We start from the raw sequence: 24716 nt of genomic DNA, 5'->3' as shown, positions 1-24716 counted from the left end.
CTCACAATGCGCAGCAGTGGCCTAGCAGTGGGCGCACCCCGCACCGGCTGCTGCCACTCATCATGGGCAGGGTCGCTTCTCTGTATCCCCCTTTCTCCTCCCCCCACCCCCAACTCCTACAGTGTGGCCCCACAGCTTACAGCAGCTCCCGGCCCATGCACTGGAAGCAGCACTGGATGGGTATCGGCATCAGCTGTGGATGCAAGTGGCCACTTCTCCCTGTGGATCAGGATATCTGCCTGAGCCCCTCCTTGAGGTAGAAGGGTGGGCTGGAGGCTAAAGCTGTTGTGCATTCACACCAGCTCTGCCCTCTGCTCACCCCACCCCACATAGGGAAGTTTGGTGAGCTGCTGGGGAGGGGGGAGCACTGACCCAGCTTGTGACAGCCCCCCAAAACTCCTTATGTGGACCATGGGTCAAAATAATTGCCCAGCCCTGGTCTGGCTCCATCCTCTTTGGAACCATCCCTCAAGTAGTTAAAAGGCTGCTATCAAATCCCCCCTCAGTCTTCTCTTCTTCAGGCTAAATGAGCCTAATTCTCTCTGCCTCTGCCCAAAAGTTGTGTGCCCCAGCTCCCTAACTATTTTTGCTGCTCTGCTGGACTCTCTCCAACTTCTCCACATCCTTTTAGTAAGGGGCCCAAACTGAACACAGTACTCCAGATATGGCTTCACTAGTGCCCAAGTGCCAAGTAGAGGGGAATAATTACTTCCCTCAATTTGCTGGCAACACTCCTACTAATGCAGCCCAGAATGCTGTTAGCCTTCTTGGCAACAAGGGCACACTGCCAATGTATCCAGTTTATTGTCCACTGCAAGCCCCAAGTCCTTTTCTGCGTTAAATAGATGATTAAATAGAATCCGATTACACAGATGACCATTTAGACTAATTTCTCTCTAACATTCAAAAGCAAGAATCAATAATGCAACAGTTAAACCTAAATAGTCAATGTACAGGAATAAACATTCAAATTACTCTGGTAATCTGCTGCAGGCTGTTGAAGAACGAATCTTCCTATATAAGGCAATTTAATCCCTTGGGATTTAGCAACAAGAACATCTTGACCTCTCCCAAGTTGCTGACAGCCATAAAGGTGGTGAATAGGAAACTACACAGTTCCCTTCTGGTGAACCTGATAACACTGATCTCCTTTTAAGAAGCCGAGAGTATAGATAAGAATCAGCTCTTAACTAGTTCCAGTATCTCCATTTGATCTTGTACTATCACATTCTTCTTCACTATCAAAACCGTGGGACTTTCAGTGATAGAATACGGTGAGCAAAATCCTGGCCCCTCTCCAGATACTGCCAGAACTCTTACAGACGTCAAGAGGGTCAGGCTTTCAGTTCTTGAGCCAACAATTCTCATTTTTTAAATTATACTATTCTCCTCCTCCCCTCAAAGATAGGACAATTCTGGTATTTCCTGAACCTACAACAAAACTAAGTCTCACTCCACAAAGATGAATTTGAAGATAGATAAGCATGACATAGAAAAAGCAGTCAATTACTTTACAGCAGGGGCATTAGAGATGCAACCCACAGCTGCCCATGAGTCTTGCTGTTGACTCATGTACTGAATACAGTACGTACTGGCTTGCCCCACATGTGCTAGATCTGACATGCCAGCCTTGCACCATTCATCTGGCCCATGGGACCCGACAAAAGTTTGATACCCCTGCTTTACAGTGAATTCCATGTAGAATCAATTTAGCAGAAAGAATGAAGAAAAAGTGAGCCACAGGAAGCGTAACTGAATAGGGATTTAGCAATAGAAACGAGGTACTGGTGACAGGCTGGTCCAAGATGCTGTGACTGGGAGAAAGATTGAAGAAAACATTTTCTTGCTTTCAGAATCATTTCACCTTCACTAAAATCTTCAGATTATGAAGATACTTATTCATTATGTATGAATAATGCCTATTTTCTGTGTCTGAATTATTTAAAAAGGTTCCTTATAAACTCTATAACTGTAGTCTTCAAACATACCTACGGGAAGACAAAGAATGTTTTCTGACCTTACAGCGCCAGATTCATTGAGATAATATGTATGTATGTATGGATCCCTTGTTTGTGGTCCATATGCCTGCCCCCTTGCACAGAAGAGTGGAATCTTACGCGTAGCAATCTCTGTTGCTGCTGCTCATATAGCCTACATACTCTCATGTTACCCCCTTTCCCAAATGCAGAAAGAGAAGAGTCCTTTAATGTCAATCAGTTCCTTTGATGCCAAGATTTTGATAAAATGACTCTTGAGCTACAGCAAAAGAAGGTAAGTCATAGGATCCATGCATCAGTGCATCCTTCAAGGTGAAAAAAATCAGTTACTTAAAAGAGGCTGGAAGCCAGTCTCATTTTTGATGACTAGCCAAGCAATAAGTCTTCAAGAAGGGTGTGCTAGAAAACATATTGAAACAATGCCTGCAGAACTGCTGGACCAAACTGCACATTGGAGCTGTAGCCCAGTATCGAGGGAGAGTGCCTGGTAAATGTATGAATATAGTACAGCAGGTAGTTACTTTGCAAATACTAGCTTTAAGAATTCTGCTAATGCATGCTGCTGTGGCTGGCTAAGCTCTGATATAACAGGAAATCTCATTCTAAAAAAAAGTTGACTTAGTCTCATAGGCAGCAGTTCCAATACATTCTGACATTTTCCTCAACATGCTTTTCTGTGGAAGTAGCTTGAACTCTGATTCTTCTTATGAAGGTAATCAAGCTTGAAGACATGCAAAATCGCCTTCTCCTATGATGGTTACAAGACACTTCTCATACATCCAGATTTTTTTTCCACCCCCAAGCAGACAGACAATGGAAGATTTATATCACAAACATGGTGAAAGCTATATTTTTTAGAAATAAATTCTGAGGGATGTGTCAGTGATTCTGAGACAAAAAGTTATGTAAAAAGCATCAGCAATCGAATCCTGATTCTCATTTCACAGGATACTAAGAATGCCATTTTAAATGAACAAACACAACATGAAATGGATTAAAACAGATTTACGGATCAAATGGCTAAATACGGCAAGCATAAAGTTCAACTTCTAAGGATATTTTTTTGACATGGAAAAACAGTAACAAACCGTTCAAGAATCTGAATAGCTAGGTGTGAAAATCACGCCTAACACTAGACAAGCAGGCAAGATTCAGATTTTGATGCTAAATGTGCAGGTGGAGTTTTGGGTTTTTTTTTAAAATACTAGTAGCTAAAGAATTCCAATGGGCAAACCTGACACTCAGAATACAAAGGATATACTTCCATTTTACATAACATGTACATCAAGAAAGGATTCTTCTACTCCAAGAGAAGAGAAAATATTCTGGACTTCCACAGAGGAACTGCTGTCCACTGTTGTCAATGAATTAACATCCATCTATACCAGCGATTCTCAATCAGGGTGACTTTTAAGCATACCACAAGGTATTGCACAAAAGCAGTGCAGTTGGGTAGGAGAAAGATCCACAAAATCTACACAATTCACAAAATAAATCCAGAAATTTCAAAACAGGAATCCATAATGCCAAAAAATGTTGAGCTGTTACAGTCTTTGAGTTCTTTGCAACAGAAGAACTGCTCTATTCATTCTGTCAGTCAAAAAAGAGCTATCATTTTTCAAAGGGTGCCCTGAGTCTAATGATGGATGCCTCATGTCTAAAAAGGTTGAGAACCACTAATCTATATGATCAGAAGCAGAGACTAAAAAGACTACGTCATGACTTTTTAAAGCAAATCTAGAAGAAATTATAGAAAAAATAAAGGTTTATTCAAGGGATGCAGAAGGTTAAAGAACTACAGTTGATGTGCCTGAGACTGATCCCTTTTTAGTCCAACTATGCCTTTCTTATTCCCTACTGTTCCTCCTGCTTAGGTGGTCTGCTATTTGCTGAATGCTCCTGGCACTTGCATCATTATGCTGTTGACTATTCTGAAAACACTGGTTCCTATTAAATAGGTTCTTAAAATAAATAGGTTCTTAAAAGGCGCTCTGATCTTATTAAAGCCGGCCCTGACAATTTACACCAGAGAGTACTCAAGGAGCTGGCTAGCATCATAGCTCAGCCCCTAGCACGGATCTTTGAAAGCTCCTGGTGCTCTGGTGAAGTGCCCGAAGATTGGAAGAAGGCCAATGTGGTGCCTATCTTCAAGAAAGGGAGGAAAGTGGATCTGGCAAACTACAGGCCCATCAGCCTGACCTCTATCCTTGGGAAGGTCTTAGAAAAAGTCATCAAGGAGGCCATTTTTAATGGACTGGCCAATGCCAACATGGGTTTGTTGCAGGTAGGTCGTGCTTGACCAATCTCATTTCCTTTTATGACCAGGTGACCCATCACCTGGACAAGGGGGAAGAGACTGATGTCATATATGTCGACTTCAAAAAAGCCTTTGATCTGGTATCCCATGAGCACCTTTTGGCAAAACTGGCTAACTGCGGCCTTGGGTCCACCATGATCCACTGGTTGGGGAATTGGCTCCGTGGTCGGACCCAGAGGGTGGTGGTTGATGCAAGTCAACCGTCATGGTGCCCTGTGACCAGTGGTGTCCCTCAAGGCTCTGTCCTTGGACCCATTTTGTTCAACCTCTTAATTAATGATGTTGACATTGGAGTCAGAAGCAGACTGGCCAAGTTCGCCAATGATACCAAACTCTGGGGTAAAGCATCCACACCCAAGGACAAGGGGGTAATCCAGGCTGACCTTGACAGGCTCAGTAAATGGGCAAATGAGAGCCTGATAGTGTTTAATACTGAAAAATGAAAGGTTCTCCACCTTGGGAGGAAAAACCTGCAGCATGTCTATAGGCTTGGCAGTGCTATGCTGACTAGCACTATGGATGAAATGAACTTGGGGGTCAGGATTGACCACAAGATAATCATGAGCCTGCAATGTGATGCTGCAGCCAGTAAAGCAAGCAAAACACTGGCTTGCATCCATAGGTGGTTCTCAAGCAAAAACAGGATGTCATTCTCCCATTGTACCCGGCCTTGGTGAGGCCACAGCTGGAGTAGTGCATCCAGTTTTGGGCTCCACAATTCAAAAAGGATGTGGAGAAGCTTGAGAGAGTCCAGAGAAGAGCCACACGCATGATCAGAGGTCAGGAAAACAGACTTCAGAGGCTGAGTGTCATGGGACTTTTCAGCCTGGGAAAGCGCAGGCTCAGGGGCGACCTGATGGTCACCTATAAGTTTTAAAGGGTTTTCACCAGGACCTGGGGAAATGTTTGTTCAACAGAGCACCCCAAAGGATTACAAGGTCAAATGCTTATGAACTCCTGCAAGACCACTGCAGCCTGGACGTAAAGAAGAACTCCTTTACTGTCTGAGCCCACAAGGTCCAAAATGGCCTGCTGCTGGAGGTGGTTTAAGCACCTACTTCAAATGCCTTCAAGAGAAACCTGGATGTTTTTCTTGCTGGGATCCTATGACCCCAGCTGACTTCCTGCCCCTGGGGCAGGGGGCTGGACTCGATGATCTTCTAAGGTCCCTTCCAGCCCTAATGTCTATGAAATCTATTTTTCCTCACCTGTATTATGCAATACATAGCTACAGTACAGTTTGATAAGACCTAAGGAGTTGTGCCTTTCAAAAGAGGTTGGAATGATCTTCACACAACTCATATTACTTCTCAGCTCCTCTATAATTTGCATATACCCCTCATCCTGATGAGGGCCACAGGCTTTGGGTCTGACAGCTATCCAGATGAGCAACTCAGCCTCTTTTCCAGACATACAGTGTTTTGGTAGACTGTAGCAGAAAGCTGCTCCAAATGCATTTTGTATATCCATCCACTGATGTTAAGATAATAGGATATCTAGCACCTTTATTCAGTTGATTGACTTTGGTCATCCTTGGAAAAGCCTGAGATGAAACCTTGAGTTATAGAGGCAAAGAAGGACACATGCTTGAGACATTCCTTACATCTTTACTGTTGTTAGGATACAAAACTAACCCAGATGATATAAAACCTTTGTCACAGAAAAAAACCTCTGGCTAACCTTGACCCAAAAAACTGCTCTTATGAATTCCGCTAAGTGGACCAGGATAAGAATTAATTTCCTGTGGATAACCCAGGTCAGTGAGGAACATCTGAAAAACTAGCATATTGAACTGAATCCCAGATGACCTTTAATTTAAGGGATCCCCACACAGTAGCTAGATTCTATACATGAAATACATATACATTTGTTACAATTTTCCATGTATAGAATCTAATGACTGGAAGGCTGTCTTGAATTCATCCCCCTCCACTGCTACTGCAAGGCAAGCAGTGGCAGGGGGCAGACAGTGGGGGATGGGAGATGTCAAGCAACTTAACTCCTGACCCCTTCTGCAGCCTCAGACTCCCCCACTCCCTCCCCTACAGCCTCTGCCTCCATGCCTGCGTCCCTCAGACTCCTCCCACTTGCCCTGCCCTCCCTGCCATTTTCCCTTGCTCTGCTCTGGCAGGATCCGGCCCTGCTCCAGCCTGGGACATGGAACAGAACCCCAGCCTGGCCCGGTAGCAGTGGCAGCAGCATGGCATCTACAGCCCTGGCTCAGAGACCCAGATGCAGGTGCTGTCACCACCAGTGCCACAGGGCTGGGCTAGGGCTCAGTGGGGCCACAGCAAGGATAATGGTAGGGGGGCAGAAGGAAGCAGGTGGCAGAAGCTGCTGCATGAGGAAGAAATGGGGGCCAGGGAGTCTGAGGGTGCAGGATTGTTTTTAAATAAATGCTGAAGACAGATTCGTCATGTTGGTATTTAAAGAAAAAAAAAAAAGAAAGAAATTATGCTTGTGCATTGTTACATACATTTGGCAGACTGACCAGCCCCTGTAGCCAGTACATTTTTTACATCTAGGTCAGGGGTGGGCAAAATATGGCCCGCAGGCTGCATCTACCCTGCCAGGCCATTCTATCCAGACTGCAGGCCCCTAAAAAAAATTTTAGAAAATAAATATTTATCTGCCCTTGACTCCTGTCAAAGATGACAAGAGCCAGGGGCAGTAGGACCCAGGGAAAGCCATGGCAGGCTCCTGTAATGGCAGGGCCCACCCAGCCCTGTCCTCTACCAGCCAGAAGCCCCTGCCTAGCAGGGGCTGTTCATGGCTGTGTCAGCATGAGAAATTCAGGTAAGAATTGGGGTGAAGCAGGGGATCACCCCAGTCCTTGGGGCCAGGCCAGCTCCTACTGAGCCCCACGGTCCAGCCCTGCAGGCGGGTGGAAACAAGTGGCGTGCAGGAGCATAGGGCCAGCGCCAGTGGAGCCCAGAGCAGGGTGGTAAGAGTACAGGGTGTGGGCTAGGTTTCCTTGGCAGAGAGGAAAGGAAGCTGACCCAGCTCCAGAGCCTGCTGGCCAGGACCCCATGCTCCTCCTGCCCTGCAGTGGGCCCCACTGGTGGTAGCCCTTGGACACCAGCATGGGCCCCACGCTCCTACCCATCTGCTGCTGGCTCCTGTGCACCTGATCACTCCCAGTGCCCCCCAGTCCAGCCCCACAATACAGGTGGGGACGGGTGTGCAGCCCCAACCCCATCTGGGCTGAACAGTGGCGGCGGGAATGGTGCTCAGCACAAGAGAAAGGCTGCCCCCTTCTCCTCATGGACAGTGCTTCCTGCTCCAGCCACTCGCAGCCCATGTGAGGCTGTCCTGCCTCTCCACTGCGTGACAACAGAGAGCAGGCACAGGCAGCTCCACACAACAGAGGCAACAGAGAGCAGGCACAGGCACCTCGCGTGGACTCTTGAGAGGCTGCAGCATGGGACGCAGGCCATGGGGAAGGGGAGCAGCCGCTTCCCCCATGCTGAGCACCAGTTTGCTCCCTGCTGCCACTGCTAACTTGAGCCCCACACCAGCTCTGGGCTCACCTGTCAGGGCTGAGCAGCAGCAGCAGCAGCAGCAGCAGCAGCATCTGAGCAGAGACTGCTGCTCAGCATGGAGAAAAGCAGCTCCCCTGCTCGCTGCCACTGGGCAGGGTTTGCTGTGGATGCCTCCCCAGAGCTTGCACCGCCCTAGGCTGCAGTGCAGATGCTTCACCCCTTCCTCTGTGCTGCTCAGTGCAGCAGCAGTAGCCATGTGAAGCAGCCACAGGGGAGCACAGAGGCAGCAGTGAAGTAGTAGTGAAGTGGGCAGTGGGGTTCCGCAGGGCTCGGTCCTCGGGCCTGCACTGTTCAACATCTTCATCAGTGACTTGGATGAGGGGGTAGAAAGCACCCTGTTCAAGTTTGCTGATGACACTAAGATGTGGGGGGATGTGGGTGCACTAGAAGGGTGCAATAGGCTACAAGCTGACCTTGACAGGTTGCAACGGTGGGCGGATGAGAATAGGATGGGGTTTAACACTGATAAGTGCAAGGTGTTGCACATGGGGAGGAAGAACCGGCACCACACTTACAGGTTGGGGAACTCCCCTCTTGCCAGCACGGAGACGGAAAAGGATCTTGGAGTCGTCATTGACTCCACGATGAACATGGGCCGGCAGTGTGGGGAGGCAGTCAAGAAGGCCAATCGTACCCTGTCATGCATCCACAGATGCATCTCGAGCAGGTCCAGGGAGGTGATCCTCCCCCTCTATGCGGCACTGGTCAGGCCGCAGCTGGAGTACTGCGTCCAGTTCTGGGCGCCACACTTCAAGAGGGACGTGGACAATATGGAAAGAGTTCAGAGGAGGGCCACTCGTATGATCAGGGGTCAGCAGGGCAGGCCTTATGAGGATAGGCTACGGGACCTGAACCTGTTTAGCCTCCACAAGAGAAGGCTAAGGGGGGACCTTGTGGCCTGCTACAAACTGGTCAGGGGGGATCAGCAGGTATTGGGGGAGTCCCTGTTCCCCCGTGCGCTGCCAGGAGTGACCAGGAATAACGGTCACAAACTGGCGGAGGGTAAGTTTAGATTAGATATTAGGAGGCGCTACTTCACAGTCAGGGTGGCTAGGGCCTGGAACCAGCTTCCAGGGGAAGTGGTGCAGGCTCCTAGCCTGGGGATTTTTAAAAGGAAGTTAGATGAGCACCTTGCCGGGGTCATCTGACCCCGATGCTCTTTCCTGCTAAGGCAGGGGGTCGGACTAGATGATCTACCTAGGTCCCTTCCGACTCTAGCTACTAGCTACCCCACAGCGTAGAGCAGCACGAGCTCTGGGTGGGCAGCCACAGCAAACACTGCCTGCTGGCAGTGAGCAGGTGGGCCACTTTCCTCTGTGCTGAGCAGCAGTTTCTGCCCAGCTACTGCTACTGGCTACTGCTAAGCTACTGCTGCTGCTCCGCCCCAACAGGCAAGCCTGGAGGTGGCACAGGGCCCAAGCCAGCAGCAGCAGTAGGGAATGAACTGGTGCTCAGCATGAGGGAAAAAAGTACTGCCTGTGTCTGCTCTGTACCTCATGGGCAGTGGTGACATGGCAGAGAGACAAGACAGCCCCGCACAGGCTGCGAGTAGCTGCAGCAGGAAGTGCCAATCACAGAGTGGGGGAGGGGAGCAGGGTGCTTTCCCCCAGTGCTGAGCACCAGTTCATTCCCTGCTGCTGCTGCTCACTCCAGATGGGCAAGCATGGAGTGTGTGGGGTCGGGGCTGCGCTCTTCTTGCTGCCTGTACCCCCGGGCTGGGGGAGGGGGCACTGGGAGTGAGCGGGCATGCAGGAGCCAGCAGCAGCTGGGCGGGAGCACTGGGCCCATGCCCGTGTCCCAGGGCCAGTGCCAGTGGAGCCCAGAGCAGGGCAGCAGGAGCATGGGGTCCTGGCCAGCAGGGGCTCTATGGAGCTGGGTCAGCGCCCCACTCTCCCTGCTGGCGCAGCCCAGCTTGGCTCCACAGATCCCGGCCAGCCCACACCCCATGCTTCTGCCACCCCACTCTGGGCCCCACTGGCACTGGCCCCAGGACTTTCGCGCAGGCCCCACTTGCTTCCACTCCCCCTCACTGCTTTCCCCACTTTCCTGCCTGCCTGCCAGCCACTCTGCACTACATGCCCACATCAACATACACCCACAAACACCCATATGTAATCACTTCTGCATATACAGCACAAATGCACACAAAATCAAGACAAATATATATATTTTTAATTAAATTAAAATATATTATGAATGTTTGATTTTTTAAATGTAATTTGTTTCCTTTCCCCCCCACCCCCCAAGATGGCAAACCCTCTTTCCCAAAGGAATACTTTCAGGAGGAAGGGGAAGGACTTCTGGTGGCAAAGGTCAGAAGTTAGGGGTGGGTCCCAAGATAGCAACCAGGGGCCAGGGCACCTTTCAAGCAGCGGGGCTGCCCACATGGCCCTGAACAGCTTGCCAAAACTCAGTAAGTGGCCTTCCACCCAAAATAACTGCCTGCTCTTTAATCTAGGTTAAAAGACATTCAACTGCTCAACCAAAAACAGAAATGACATGGTTTCAAGCTATACAAAAAATCAATTGATCTTTTAACATTTAAAAATGGATTTTAAAAAGTCAACTCATTTTATTCTGAACATTTACCTGTATAGTTGAATCTCCCATTATAAATTTTGTTCCTTCTATTACAGCCATATACGAAAACCTTAATTGGTCAGGTGTCTGAATAAGCCCCATTCGATATTTCCTCATGTCTAATAATACTTTCTTTATGTCTACACAAAAGGGATCCTTTTTTTCCATCTGTAATGAAAATGGATTAAAATTATACTAAGAGTTTCACAGATGAAAGGCAAAAAGGACAGTACATAAATCATAAAATATGTACATTCAACCTCATGCTGCATTCTTCAGTTATTCCCAAAAAAACAAACAACTGAAAACAGGTTTCCCAAATTATTCATCATGAGTTCTACTCAGAAACAAAAAGGTACACTGTCAGTTCTTTTAAATCAGTCAGTAGCTGAAATTTTAAGAAGTATACCAAATAATAAAATGACTCAAAGTAAAACTGCAAGATCTGATAATGCCGACTTTTAAAAACTGCTTTCTGGAAGAACTCTGTGAATCTCTCCATATTCCTCATCACAATTATTCCAAGGGTCCATTTTACTTAAACTAAGCATCTAAAACAATGTTTGATTTCACCTTTTTTTTTTTTTTTGGGTTGTTTTTGTTCATTTCTTGTGTTGTTTCTTAGAGAACAGGCAAACTAGTTGTCATGAAGTAAAGAGGCATCAGCAACTCCACAGCCACTGCTGATGCATATACTCATCTCATGCAGTCAGAAGAAGCTAAGTTGTCCAATATCCCCCTTTCACTGAATGATAAGCTACCCTTTATTAATTTACACTTGCTGGTGGGATTAGCATGAGCACAAGGGCAGTTACTATGGAGCAGTTAACACAAGGTAATCTGACACGATTTATTCCAGAATAACACGTTTGTCTGTAGTCTCAGTTTCATAACAGTGTTGCAAGAGGTCTTTGTATCAACCTACATTCACTGCCATGGAAAAAGTGTATATATATTATTAGGGGCTGGTTTAAAATTGCAGTCCCAGCTCACTAGTGGTCCAATTGTGGCAGGGGCTGCCATTTTTGCGTGCAGATCATGCCTCCTTCCCCTCCCCACCAATGCCCCCTGATTGGCTGAGGGAGCAGGTTTAGGACCATCTGGACGGCTGAGCCTGGCTCCAGTATCTAGCAGGAAGGGGAAGAATACTGCAAATCTCCCCATGGGGCACAGAGCCCCTTCACTGGATGGGATAGAAGGAACCCACCTGGCTACTGGGGGGGTAGTGGAGGGTGGGAAGAGGACTTACCTTGCAGCACACCCAGCTCCTGGCAGACCCCAGCCTGGCCAAACTTGCTGGCAGTGGGTTGCCAATACCCGCAACCAACAAAGAGTTGCGAGGCAGGCAAAAGGGCCTGGAGCGTGGATGGCATCGCTCACATGCAGGGGGGCCTGCTGCCCATCAGACTTGCTCACTGCTACCCCCACTCCGTATGCAGGTACCCTGCTGAGGCAGTGCTGATCACTTCCCTCCCACTGTCCACCTAGCCCCACCCAGCAATGCACCACTGCTGCTGCTGGCTGGGGCGGAGAAGGACTGGGCACTATACAGTGCTGCAGATGCCGCCCCGGCTCCATCTCGTTGCAATGAAATGCCAGAATATGGCCCAGCAAGTGGCTGTATTGTGGAATTGCACTGCAAATAGTAGCTTTTTTGTGGAAGAAAAAGAAAAAGAAAAGAAAAAAAAAAAATCACTTAAATCTTGCAATTTTCACAAAAAAATGCAAAATTCTAATTTAAAACCAAGCAGTATATATAATGGATATATGGTTTTTAAAATCTTATTAGGTAAACATCTTCCCCCCCCCCCCCAAATAATCCATATTTATGACTATGTTTAGGGTAATAAATCTTTCAGTACCAAATTGGAAGCAGAAAAATAGGAAATTTACTTCCAATCCTACATGGTATTCAGGAATTTTCAACTTTTTTTTTTTAAACAAGTGTACCCCTTCCGTCTCAGTTTCAACTCGTGTACCCCTTTATATTTTTTTCTTCTTTTTAAAGGGGGGGGCAGATAGAGACCCTGCGGTGAGGGAGGGAGCAGGGCAGGGACAGGCACTGCTCAGCTGGGGCGAGGTGTGGGATGAAGCCACAAACTGCTTGTCCAGGGGATGCATGGTGGGCAGATCAAGGCCCCATTGTGTCCCTGGATCTGTGCATGGGCAGAAGGTGGGGCTGCCACTGCAAGCAAGGGAAGTGGGGTAGATCAAGGCCCCAGCAGTGGGGGAGGGAGTGAGGCAGAGCAGGGCACCTCCCACCACTATGTGCACCCTGGGAGAGCATGGGGGGCCTGTGACCCCAGATCTATGCAACGGGTACAGGCAGACTGCTACTGCGGGCTGGGCCCTTCCCAGTGGGGGGCTGGGCTAGGCTGGGCTGTGCTGCGCTCTGGGCAGGCAACAGCAGCACTGGCAGGTGCTGCCCAGCTGGGGCAGGGCAGGGAACAGGATGGAGTCACAGTTTGTCCAGGGGGCCGCCTGGGCCCCAGATCTGTGCACAGGGCAGGGTGGGCTGCTGCTGCAGGCTGGGGCAGTGCTGGCTCTTCCAGATGGGGGAGCTAAGTCAGGGCTGTGCTTGGGGCAGGTAGCAGAGCTGGGAGGGAGGGTTTGGCAGGGAAACTGCAGCCACCCCAAAATTCACCATAGCTCCCTCCCAGCACCGCCACCAAATGCAGCAAGCACAGCACAGCCCAGCCCAGCCCCCTGCCAGAAAGAGCCCGATGAAGCTGCTGGCCCCAGCCCACAGCAGCAGCCTGCCCTCCCCCAGGCAGATCTGGGGGGCAGCCCCCCCCGTGCCCTCCTGGGTGTGCATAGCAGCAGGAGCTGCCCCTGCAGACAAGCCACAACTCTGTACCGTGCCCCACTCTGCCCACGCTGGGCAGCACCTGCCCCAGCCCCTTTCCCTCCCTTACCATCCCCCACAACAGACTTACCAGCCTGACACCACTCTCCACGCTGCAGGGCTGCATATCGGAATCAGACTGGTATAGGCCAATACGACTCATTAAAAATCAGCCATCAGTATCGGCCCAAAAAATCCCTAATATACATTGCAATGGTCTTCAAATAATTATTTAAATGTTAACCAGTTACTGAACCAATTAACCAGTAATTGAACTAATTATATCCTTTTAAAAGTCATTCCTTCCCAACAGATAAGGAACAGTAGTCTGGTTTATAAATGATGCTTTGCATTAGTTACAGGGAATTCTCTCAAAGTTTTCAGTTTTATAGCAATGCTTAAACTTTCACTTGAGTTATAGAAGCCTTAAAAGAACAAAGCAAGCTTCAAGGCATGTTGGTGTGGGTTTGGGTGCAAGTAAAAACAAACAAAAAAGCAAACAAAAATACCCAACAACCAACTCTGATGTTTCCTGTAAGTTCTGTAATAAAATCAGAAATATATATATTTTAACTGGAACAGCAAAAAAGTTATAAAAGTCACAAATTCCTGAAAAAAAATTGACAGACATAAAAAAAATCCAATAATTCAAGAACACAACTCAGAACTTCTGAGTTTTTACCTTATCCAAAATATCAACATGGATTTAGAAGCCTAGCTTTAAGCAGCTTTCTTTGAATCCCTGATCTTATTTGTTCCGGTTCCTTTGCCACATTTTGCATATAATTTAAGCGCTACAGTGGCAGCCAATCTTTCCGGTAGGTGTACAACAAAATTAGCCCCACCTGAGTCCCTCTCCCTGAACCAACTGGTTGCTTTGCTTTCTGCTTCCTGCCCTGTGTACCCTCCCTAATCTAATGCTGTTTTTAGATCAGCATTAGATCAGGTTCCTATCTACCACTGTGTTGCCTGTCCCCTCCTCAATCTGCCATGTGCAACACACAGAGGCTGCCACTTGTGGCACCCATGTCACAAGCTGGCCTCCCAACTTACATTATGGGTAGCTGCAGATAAATATTTTTAAAGCACTCTAAAGATGAAGTAGTAACATAGTTTACAGCAGGTCCCAATTTACTTCCGCAAATATTTGTGTAAGATCTCTGTCAGTCTCAAAAAACCCACAAGTGTAAATTTAAAAAAACCCAATAAAACAAAACCACCCCAAACACTTACCAGGACAAGACACGTGTCTACCAATGAAAATGTGCCAGAACGTCCAATACCTGCACTACAGTGAATTACGGCAGGTCCATGTTCAGGATTCAATGACCCAGATTCTCTAACTTTAAACAAGAAGTTGAGGAATGAAGCTGGGGACTCGGGGACTCCAAAATCTGGCCATGTAGTATAATGAAAGTGAGTTATCATCCTGGACTCGCCACTCTGAAAATGAAAAAATAGTAAAATTATACAGAAGAAGGCTCTTTTCACGTTTGCCTAACTGTTCTCCTGTGACTCATCTACTTATACAGGCCAGGAGTTACTCAGCATTTCTGTAAATCTTTCAGTTTGGTATAGACATTTTTATTAGATTGTTAGATATTTGCATCCTTAGATCCTAACCAACACCAGGAAGTTAGTATCCAATGTGGCAGTCATAAATCTATTTGCTTTTCTGTTTCAAGAGACAGTGAAGACAGCTACTGAAATCTCCAAGCCCCAACCTCTTCTGGTTTAGTTTAGTTTTTTTCTCTAAAAATACCTCTCTTTTCCTACCTTTCATAATTCAACTGATAGTAGCAGCAGCATGAGTATAGACAAGGCCACAGGCTGCTGCCACCATTTTAAGCACCTTGCTAAATACTTCTGCTCACAGTACATGCAAGCAACATTGTAGTTAAAATTCTAGCAGCTGCTGGGATCTTTAAATTTTATTTAAAATTTAAATTAAATTTAAAAGCAGCTTGATCATGGATGCTTATGAGACTAGGATACTTCCTTGATTTCACTGAGATCTCTCAATATCAGTTTGCTTTCTTTTGGTTTTTTAAACTATCTGATACACTCAAGTTTACTTAGTTTTATCAACATCTTATTTTAACAGAACAATTTTTGGTACATCTACCTAGTCTCCATAAAATAAATAGTAAAAATAAGATTTAACAAACAAATGTATTGGTCCATAGAAGCTAATCATTTTCATCTTCCAGTCACTAGGAAAAGAAATCTGCAAAATGGAAAGAGAACATACAAATGTTTGTCTATTGGTCAGTTACTTATGAGTGGCTATGAAGGGCTGATCTACAAAACGTTGCTGGTTAAAAACAGCCATTCAGTTCACATTTGTCATTCTTCAATAGTTGCTACAAGTGTACTGAAGTTCTGTCCAGTTACTGCCTTGTCTTTTGTCCTTGGTTAATATCCAGCTCTAGCTCTCAAAAGGAAAAATATATGTTTAATGTTTCATCTTTGTCTCTATGGTTTAGATGAGGGGTGAGCAAAGTCCAGCCCATAAACAGGATCAGGCAAACTCGATTTCCCAGTAGCCCCTGCCCACATAACTGCAGCTGGTTTCCATGGAGACCCCAGGAACAGCAGGGTCATGACAGCATGGGGCCAGGGTTTCCATGGAGATGGGCCCCAGCAGTGTTGGCAGGATGCGCAGCTGGGTGGGAAACTGCTCCAGAGCTGGGATCTCATAGCGGTTACAGCGTGGTCCAGAGCTGCAATCTACTGCCCACATGCCTCAGGTAGGGGCATGCAGGCAGCAGATCGTGGCTGTGCCCTGGCTAGACTATGCTGTCACCACTGCAAAATCCCAGCCCTTGAGCACCTTCCCACCCTACCAGTACAGCTGGGGCCCATCTCCATGGAAACCCCAGCCTCATGATGCCACAGCACCACCGCTACTGGGGTCTCCATGGTAACTGCCTGCAGATGCAGGCAAGGGCAGCTGGGAAATACAGTCTGGCTATCCACTGGATCTGCCATTTTGTTCATCCTGGTGTAAATCCATCTTGATGTGTACAGGGAATATATTTTGTTGTTTCAAAGGGACTAGTGATATTGTCATATTCAGGGCAGAAGGACAATCCAGGGCTCCAGGCCAGCAACAACGTGCCCAAGTCTTGCTTTGCTCACAGAAAGTCTCACTGAAGGCTGGACAACGGACTGGCAAGACACAAGCCAGTCACACATGGCATCCAATCCCTAAATATGCATTTGATAAATAACATCAGTCTTACACTACTATGATTTAGCAGCCTGCAGTAAACATTCCCTTCGTGGAAACACATCAAGATTCTCTTTATGACTGCCTGAAGCACAATTTTAAACCAGATTTTGTGCATTACACCCACCATTTTCTATTTATACCATGTTACCCAAACTATGAAAACTATTACTTTTCTATACAATTAAAAAATAGGATGTGCAGCATTCTTTAAAAAAAAAAAGAATAAAAATCAGCAATATTTTGGAAGTGTGGGGCACATTTAAATTGGACAATTCAGTGAGTAACATAGACCTAATCCTGAAAGAAGCTGAAGGTTTAAGGATTGGGCCTCAAGGGCATTAAACAGTTACACAATGATAATGCAGAGGTGAAAAGAGATTCAGTGGGATAAACTGAGCCATAAAACAGAAAACCTTAAACAGTGCCACCAGATAATCATGTTAGGAGTTCTGCTTGTCCATATAATACTCTGCCAAATGATCTGTTAAGTTCAGACTGACATTAAGAAAGGACTACACATTCTTCACAAAAGTTTTACTGGAGCTACCCTTACAACAGTGATTAAAATTAACCAGAAAAAGTTTGGTGTTAAAATCTTAATTTAGTATTACCACCTGCAATCTACAACCACAGAAGGAAAATGACCAAATGCTTCATTTTGGCTTAGCTAAAACTTGAGTGCTTGGACACGAAAAATACAGTTGCAAGGTAATTGTTTTCTAGGATTATTTAAAAACAAACAAACAAAGGAAAAAAAAGTGGATCAGGTTCAGTCACATTGATCTACACTGCTAATGGGGCTGAAACATCTAATCCATGAGAAGACAGCAATAACAGATTAACAGTGTGACAGCAATGATAAAAACCAGCAGTGGAAGGAATGAAAGTACATTTTACTGCTGGGTTTTTAAGACATCTGAAAAACAGAAGAACAGAATGGTGTCTCTTCCACTCCCCTTCCCTTCCCATTACATCTCAACTCTTTCCCCTTCCTCCTCAGCAGCTCAGTTTCCACATTCCTGAGTTCCTAATTCCAGTCTTCTGCCACCCACACTTCTCATTAATCTTAGTCTTTCCCACTCCTCAGACTCTTTAGTCAGACACTCCCAACTTCTTCTCCACTAGTACCCGTCCGTCATCCCTCCGGCCCCCCGCATCTCCTGCCCCAATCTAGTTCTTTCCCAGCTCTTGGCCCTCTGTGCGAGTAGGGCTATTATTTTTTTCCAGGTTGTCTGAATACCAGCAGGAGGAGCAGGACAAGAGCTCCTTCCTGCTCTCAGTCCTGGTGCTCACACTACAGCAGCCCACAGCAGTTGGAAAAACTAATTAACCCCCTCTACACTTCACAGGTATTACACAATTAACTGGTTAATTACACAATTACCTTAAGACCAGATATACATGCCAAGTGCTGTTACATAATAAAAAGCTCCAACAGCTATAAAGTTGCTTTAATGGGAACTCCATACAAGCCTCAAGCCCTGGAGAGCACAGCTGCAGAAATCGCCAAGGCTCAGGGGTTCTGTCTCTGTCTCTGTCTCTGTCTCTGTCTCTGTCTCTGTCTCTGTCTCTGTCTCTGTCTCTGTCTCTGTCTCTGTCTCTGTCTCTGTCTCTGTCTCTGTCTCTGTCTCTGTCTCTGTCTCTGTCTCTGTCTCTGTCTCTGTCTCTGTCTCTGTCTCTGTCTCTGTCGGCTCAGGCTGCACTTCACAGGCACTTGGAACCAGGAACACCAGCAGTTGGGCAGCTGTCGGTCCTGGTTGAGTATGGCTCCTGCAGCTGGAAGCCTTCTTAGCAAAGCGGGCTCCTAGCTGTGGGAGCCTGCTTCTTGCCAGTGCAGAACTGGGCTCCCCCTGAGCCAGCAATAAAGCATGATTGGCTCTAACGCACAATCCCATAATTTCATCTCCTGCCAAAATTGTGGCGTGGCAGAAGACGTGATTGTGTGGATCATGCATTAGATCCAATCACACCTTTACCTGCACGTGGAGGGAGCCTTAGAAACATGAATAGCATAGACACAGTCTTTAGGGAATTTAGCTGATGAACTGTGAACTAACTCCATGCATGTGCACAGCTGGTCCTTAACTTGGCCAAATTAGGGTGTTTTTACAGCGTCAAAAGGCACATCCCTGCCATAAACACCAAGCTCCATGCCAGATTTCAAACCTTTACTTCAAGAACTGGCAGCACTAAAATTTCTCAATGGAACAATTAAGAATTTTTAAACACAGTAAAGATAGAAGATTAGGAAAAAAAAACCCTGTGAAATGGCTGAATTCTGCATAAGTTTCCCTAAATAATTCAACCTGAAGCAGTCAGAAGGAACCTGAACCTGACTACCCAACATGGAAAGTTTCAGTTTAAACAATTTAAAAAAGGCAGATGTACAAACAAATGAAAGCAAAATTCTAGACTGGGAAGTGTTAGTCAACTTTAACATAGGTATAAAAACCAGGAAGACGGGGGACAGAGGATACAGTAAAAGTACTGGTAGAAAGGAAGTATCAGATTTCTGTATTCCAGTATTCCAAAAAACAGCACATGCAGGCAAAAAATGAATAAGTTGTGTAATCTTTTTTTTAAAGATAACATCAAACTCTCTCTTCTCCAAATCTTATTGTAAAACACTAGCCAAAGGCAAATGCAAACATTTACGTGGAACAAAACAAGTAAGTTAAGTTGTCAAGTGTCATGATTCAGACTTGCCCAAGGATTATATTTGTTTGCTCTCTATAAAACCCAGGCACATCCAGAAGTTTTCACTTCTCCAGCAATATAGTACTATGAAATAGACCCCTTGTTATAATCCTCCAAAGATGTGCACTGTTGCAGTACCAGAAGCAAAACAAGTCTACTTTTCACTGTTCTTATGGAAACACGAGGTTAAAATAGTGGATTTTTGGCAGCTTGTGCCAGAAGGTAAGCCTCACCTCCTCTGAGTGCCACTCCAATCCCATTCCCCTGCCTGATAGGCTCTTCTGCTTTCTGTCACTATTGTGCTATTGTGTTCCTTGTTCCCTCCCAATCTACTACATGCCACTCATGGCATGCATACTGCAGGTGGCCACTCCTGTGTTTGGGTATGGACTTCAGAGTGTAAATCTTGTTCTTGGGCATCTTTTACACACAATTAAGATCTAGACCATGTTTCTTACTAAATGTATTATGTTGGACTATCAACTAACTGACAAAATCTTGCATAAAATGTACTAATTTATGTGCGCCATAATATTCCTGCAAAACCTCATATTTGCATTTTGTAGTATTACTGTTGAGATTAAGTAATTTAACAGAGTATAGTATGTTACGCTGGCAGCATATTTTAAGAAGAAGAAAAAAAAAACCAGACTTCCAGAGTTTATTAGCTGTTCTATAAAACCTCAGTGGTTACAGGAAGCAATTAATTTCTACAATTAACATACTTTAAAAAAAAAATTGTGAAGAAATAGTAACAGAATGTATGTAAAATATACATGTCAGTAACTGTACCTGCTAGAGCCTTTTAAAAAGCACAGAGGCATTTACATCTCAAACTCATTTTACTGATTTATTCTATGCTTCAAAACGAACCAAGATGACAACAGAACCCAAGATTTTAACATTTTCTTGTTTTGCCTTTGCCCAGTGATCCAGGGAATAACATGCCAATATTCATAACATTGATAAGCAATTTGTGGAGCTTTCAAATTAGCATACTTTCTATTCGTCTCAAGGATCTCTTAATGGCTACCATAGAGACGGTTAACATTAACCAGAAATGTCAACATTTTGCTGAAGAAATAATGTTTGACAACCTTCAATTCCAAGTTAGGGATGTAAATACTGATTAATTAAAGTACCTGTTTAAACTCCCCTAATGTGATCAGCAGGGATCCTGGTTTTCCCGTTTCCCACAGAAAAAAAAGAGAAAACAATGGATTTCCCATTTTTAAAATCAAGGAAAACACGGATTTTCCCTTTTAGAAGAGAAACCCATGGATTTCCCCTTTTGCAAAGAGCTCTGCAGGCTGGCAGAATTCCAGCCTCCACATGCTGTTTGCAAAAGGGGTGGGGAAAACCTCAACCCTGCCTGGAGGGGATGGGAGAGGGGAAGGGCAGGGCATGACTGACACCCACACTTACCTGCAGCAAGAAGAGTGAGCTCTAAGTGGGGCTTGGGGGGGCAGGGAGGTTTGCAGTCAGCCAAGCACTCCGGCCAGGAGGGAGTTTGCAGCCTCCTTACTCCCTGCCAGAGTGCTCAGCTGGCTGGAAACCACTGCTGCTCCTGGCCAGCTGCAAACCTCCCTACTCCCTCAACCCAGCCACTCAGTGGTTTCCAGCCAGCCAAACATGCTGGCTGGGAGTAGGCAGGCTGCAAACCCCCTCCTGGCCAGAGGGCCTGGCCAGCTGCAAACCCTGGGTTGCAAATGCTGTGCTCCCCACCCTGCTGCCCCCCCAGGCTCTCCAGAATGCAACATGTGCAACTAGCATGGCAGGACACAGCAGGGCCACACACAAAAGCTGCCTGCTGCTGTAAGCTCTGTGGTGCCCTGGCCACACTTCCTCTGTGTGCATGGGGGCAGTGCACATCTGCCCTACCCCCATGCCCCACAGATCTGGGGGGCACAGGTCTCCCTTGTCCCCCAGGAGTGCACACTGCCACTGAGAGCTGGCCCGGCCCAAGCCTGCAGCAGGGGGGAGCCAGCTCATGCTCCAGCTGTAGCAGCCACTGCCTTCCACTGGGGGCAGGGGGCTGCAGACCCAGGTCCCTGGCCCCATAACCCTGGAAGCTGGGGGTCCCCTCCAGCAAGGCTGTGGGGGGCATTTAATTTTAACCATGGATTTTGGGATTTGTAAATCAGAAAATTTGCAATTTTATGAGAGAATTTGTGATTTTTTATCATGGAAAACGAGCATCCCTGGTGATCAGTTAAATGGTTAACTGATAACATGCTTTTATCAGGGCACCTGTACTCACTCATTCTCCACCAGGTGGCAGCAGTGAGGCAGTGAAGGGAAAGCCCCTCACCCACCACTGGCTCACTGCCACCCAGCCATGACTGCAAGTTGCTCTACTGGGGGGTCTGCAGAACTCTGACCCAGCTCGTTGCCAATGGCGGGCGTGCATGCACACCTTAGGGATTAGGGTGGGGAAGCAGTAGGGGCCCGATCCTTCTTGTGGCACCACACCCCAACCCCTTCCCCACCATCTGCCCCGAAGCACACATGTACCCACTACTGACAAGCCAGGCCAGGGTTCCGTGGACCTGATGCAGTTGCTTGCAGCTTCCTGGCCACCTGGCACAACTGGCCCTGGCTCTGGGCCAGCCCCTGCCACCTACCACAGAGGCCAGGTGGTTCACAGCAGGGAGGCTGCAAGTAGCTCTACCCGGTAAATGGAGCCCTGACCTGACTCACTGCATTCTGCATCTAAAGTCCAGTTAATCACACACACACTTACCTGGACATTTGTATGCCGTGTTCATTCAGTATACATTAAAAGTCAAATAAATTTTGTAATTATTATGTAATAGTCAAACCAGGAAGTGCAAGTTCGTAAGATTTTTAAAATACATTTTACATCACATATTTAGTCCTATGAATATTCAGTACACATGTATGGAGAAAAAGCTTACACTGATATTTTCTAATTGAAGTAGATGTACGGTGTAATAGGATTTGATGTCTTCAGATACTAGTCTCACACGAAATCCTGTTTCCTTGAACATCATGACTTCCTCTTCTTTTGTTGGCCAGTACTGTGCACATTTTACCTACGTTATAAAATGAAATATGTAAGCAGGTGCTCACTGAGATAAGTGACAAAAATTAAATGTGGCAGATCACAAACAACCTACTGGGAAACCTCTTGTTTTAACACAGATTTAACATATTTTAAGCTTAAAAAAAAATTTAGTTAATGATCTTCATCGGTCTTTATCTAATATTCATGTAGTTGCAACGTATCACTAAAAGCTTTATTCTCATTTCAACACATTAGGAAAAATATATAAATGCAAGTATAAATGAAAAACCTCAAACAAATTTCCAGAGAGTTGATAACTGTATAAACAATGCATTTGGGACTCAATTCTCAGCTACTGAGCACACTACAGTGATCTATATCAATGCAAAGGACATTATTTGCTACCATTCTGAATCAGCAAATGTTTTACACCTACTTTGCACAATTAACTATTCAATTGCAAAGGGGGGTAGGGGAGTAGAATCAAGCCCTTATTTTCTTATCTTTCCCATTTTTCTCCAACCACTAGAAAAGTTCTTTCTAGTTCATAAACCAGTCCAACCTTATGCTTGTATCCTCAGCAATTATAAAATTGTCTACTGCATCATTAGACAAGTTCAAAGATTCTATTTATTTACTAGTTTCCTCAACCTGCTGTTGGACAGCAGTCAATACACAATGTTTTAAAACTGTCTCAGGTAGACAACAGGTTATCTAGGGTAGAGATGAAGTTTCTGATTACTGCAGGAAGGCTATACTCTGAAGGGTATTCTTCCTCTGTGAATACTTAAGCTACATGATGAAATAGTTAAAATTATCCAGTTTTTTAAAATACAACCACAGCATGGTCCCAAGGACAATGAATTCCACAAGGTAACTAAACACTTTAATGAAATATTATTTTCCCTTATATATAGCTATATCCTGTACATATCCAATTCCTCATTCCATTCTGAGAGTTCCCCAAGAGGCTGTACAGACTTACCATGTACACTACAGAGAAATGTTTTTAACTAGACCCTTGATCATTTTGATTCTTGGTTACAAAGCCTTGTTTTTACAAACTTGTCATTGCAAATACTCGTATACTCTCTAGTTTTAGTCCCCCCACCCCACATTTTCTTGCCCTTTCTTCAGTTCTATTATAGTCCCTGGTTGCATCTCAAGATGCATTTGTTTCTACTACTTCTTTAGAATGGACACCCATCTTTAACGAGTTATCCCAACACTTTCCTCCTCTGAAAATCCTTGAGTTCAGCAATCACGCAGCACATGAAAAGATTACTATTATTTTTTGCCACGGAGCATTACTTTCTATTTACATTTCACCATCTGTTGTGTTGTCTTAACCTCAAGGCTTTTAAATCCAAATACAGTTTATAAGAATCTTCAGTGCTCACTCACTTCAGGGACAATGGGGTTTGTTCCTGGAAGTCAACGGAATTTCATACAAATGAATGCAAATCTGGGCCGACAAACTCCAGTACATCAAAACTTTCTGTTTTTGAATTATCAGATTTCTCTTCTGAACAAGTGACCTTTATTGTAATAGCTCACAAATCATACCTAAAATATCTGCGTGCATCCAATGGAGTGAGTATGCTGGCAAAAGGCCATGCATCAAGTGATTTAGGTACTCTAAACATTCACTGATGTAAGGAAGTGAAAACAGACTAATTTGCCTATGGCTAGTAGCATAAAGTCAATGTTGCACTGTCAACACCTATCTACTTAAATTATTAACAAAGCAAAACAGTTCTATTGTTAGATTTTGAAAAAAAATACCAAAAGTTATCTAAACACAACTAAACTGAAAGTAATTTTCTACCTTCTATGTTTCATCCTGGAACACCTCTAACCTTTAACACCTCCTCTCTTAGTTCTGGTTTCACACTCTTTTTTGTCAGAACGTTTCTCTCATCTTTCTGGATATGTACTACTTGCAGAACACTGTGCCCGCTGAGCCGAATTTTAGTTCCATAGTTCTCATTATGTAAACCTCTAAACATTATTAATATTCAACTAGAAGAAAGTCTGTAAATTGTCTTCTACCCCCTAACTTTTCAAACAAAATCACCTCATTTTCCTCCCACTTGTAAAACTACTGAAGTACTCCTGTTGTCATGAATATTCAAGTGTGACAATACACTTTACAAGATGAGCATTTCTAAATTATTTAAGCCACTATCAACTAGAGTGTATGCCAGAGGCAAGAATGCATCAGCTCTTTGTATCAGGGCATTCTGATTACTGGCAAAAGCAGTTATAACATCCTAATTATATGTGGTTTGACAGGGTTAAAATTAGGCAATCTACGTATAATTTGTAGTACGTAGCTAATATTACTTACCGAATCTTTTTCAACAATTCTGTTTAGCATAACAACTGCTTTGGTCTTTTGTTGCCATACCATTAGCCAAAAATGACAACAAGTATTAGGAAGTGGACCCTGGGCAATAAAGAAAAAAGGCAGGG

The 24716-nt window shown here is 45.3% G+C and overlaps 1 protein-coding gene across 3 annotated transcripts in view; it reads right to left on the bottom strand.

Moving 5' to 3' along the window:
• PTPN2 (protein tyrosine phosphatase non-receptor type 2) overlaps window positions 1-24716 on the bottom strand; it is a 51939-nt gene that overhangs the window by 9679 nt on the left and 17544 nt on the right. For all 3 annotated transcript variants that reach the window (XM_090039632.1, XM_090039633.1, XM_090039634.1), the window contains 4 exons: window positions 24592-24690; window positions 22132-22269; window positions 14515-14724; window positions 10446-10604 (listed from right to left, as the gene is read on the bottom strand). In XM_090039632.1, the coding sequence (XP_089895758.1) occupies window positions 10446-10604; window positions 14515-14724; window positions 22132-22269; window positions 24592-24690 (606 nt within the window). The remainder of the gene's footprint in view (window positions 1-10445; window positions 10605-14514; window positions 14725-22131; window positions 22270-24591; window positions 24691-24716) is intronic.

The sequence above is a fragment of the Crocodylus siamensis genome, chromosome 3 (assembly GCF_052110815.1).
Source record: "Crocodylus siamensis isolate JL-2025a chromosome 3, ASM5211081v1, whole genome shotgun sequence".
In the NCBI taxonomy this organism is placed as follows: Eukaryota; Metazoa; Chordata; order Crocodylia; family Crocodylidae; genus Crocodylus; species Crocodylus siamensis.
Note: the sequence above shows the minus strand (reverse complement) of the source record. Positions and strands in the feature narration are given on the sequence as shown.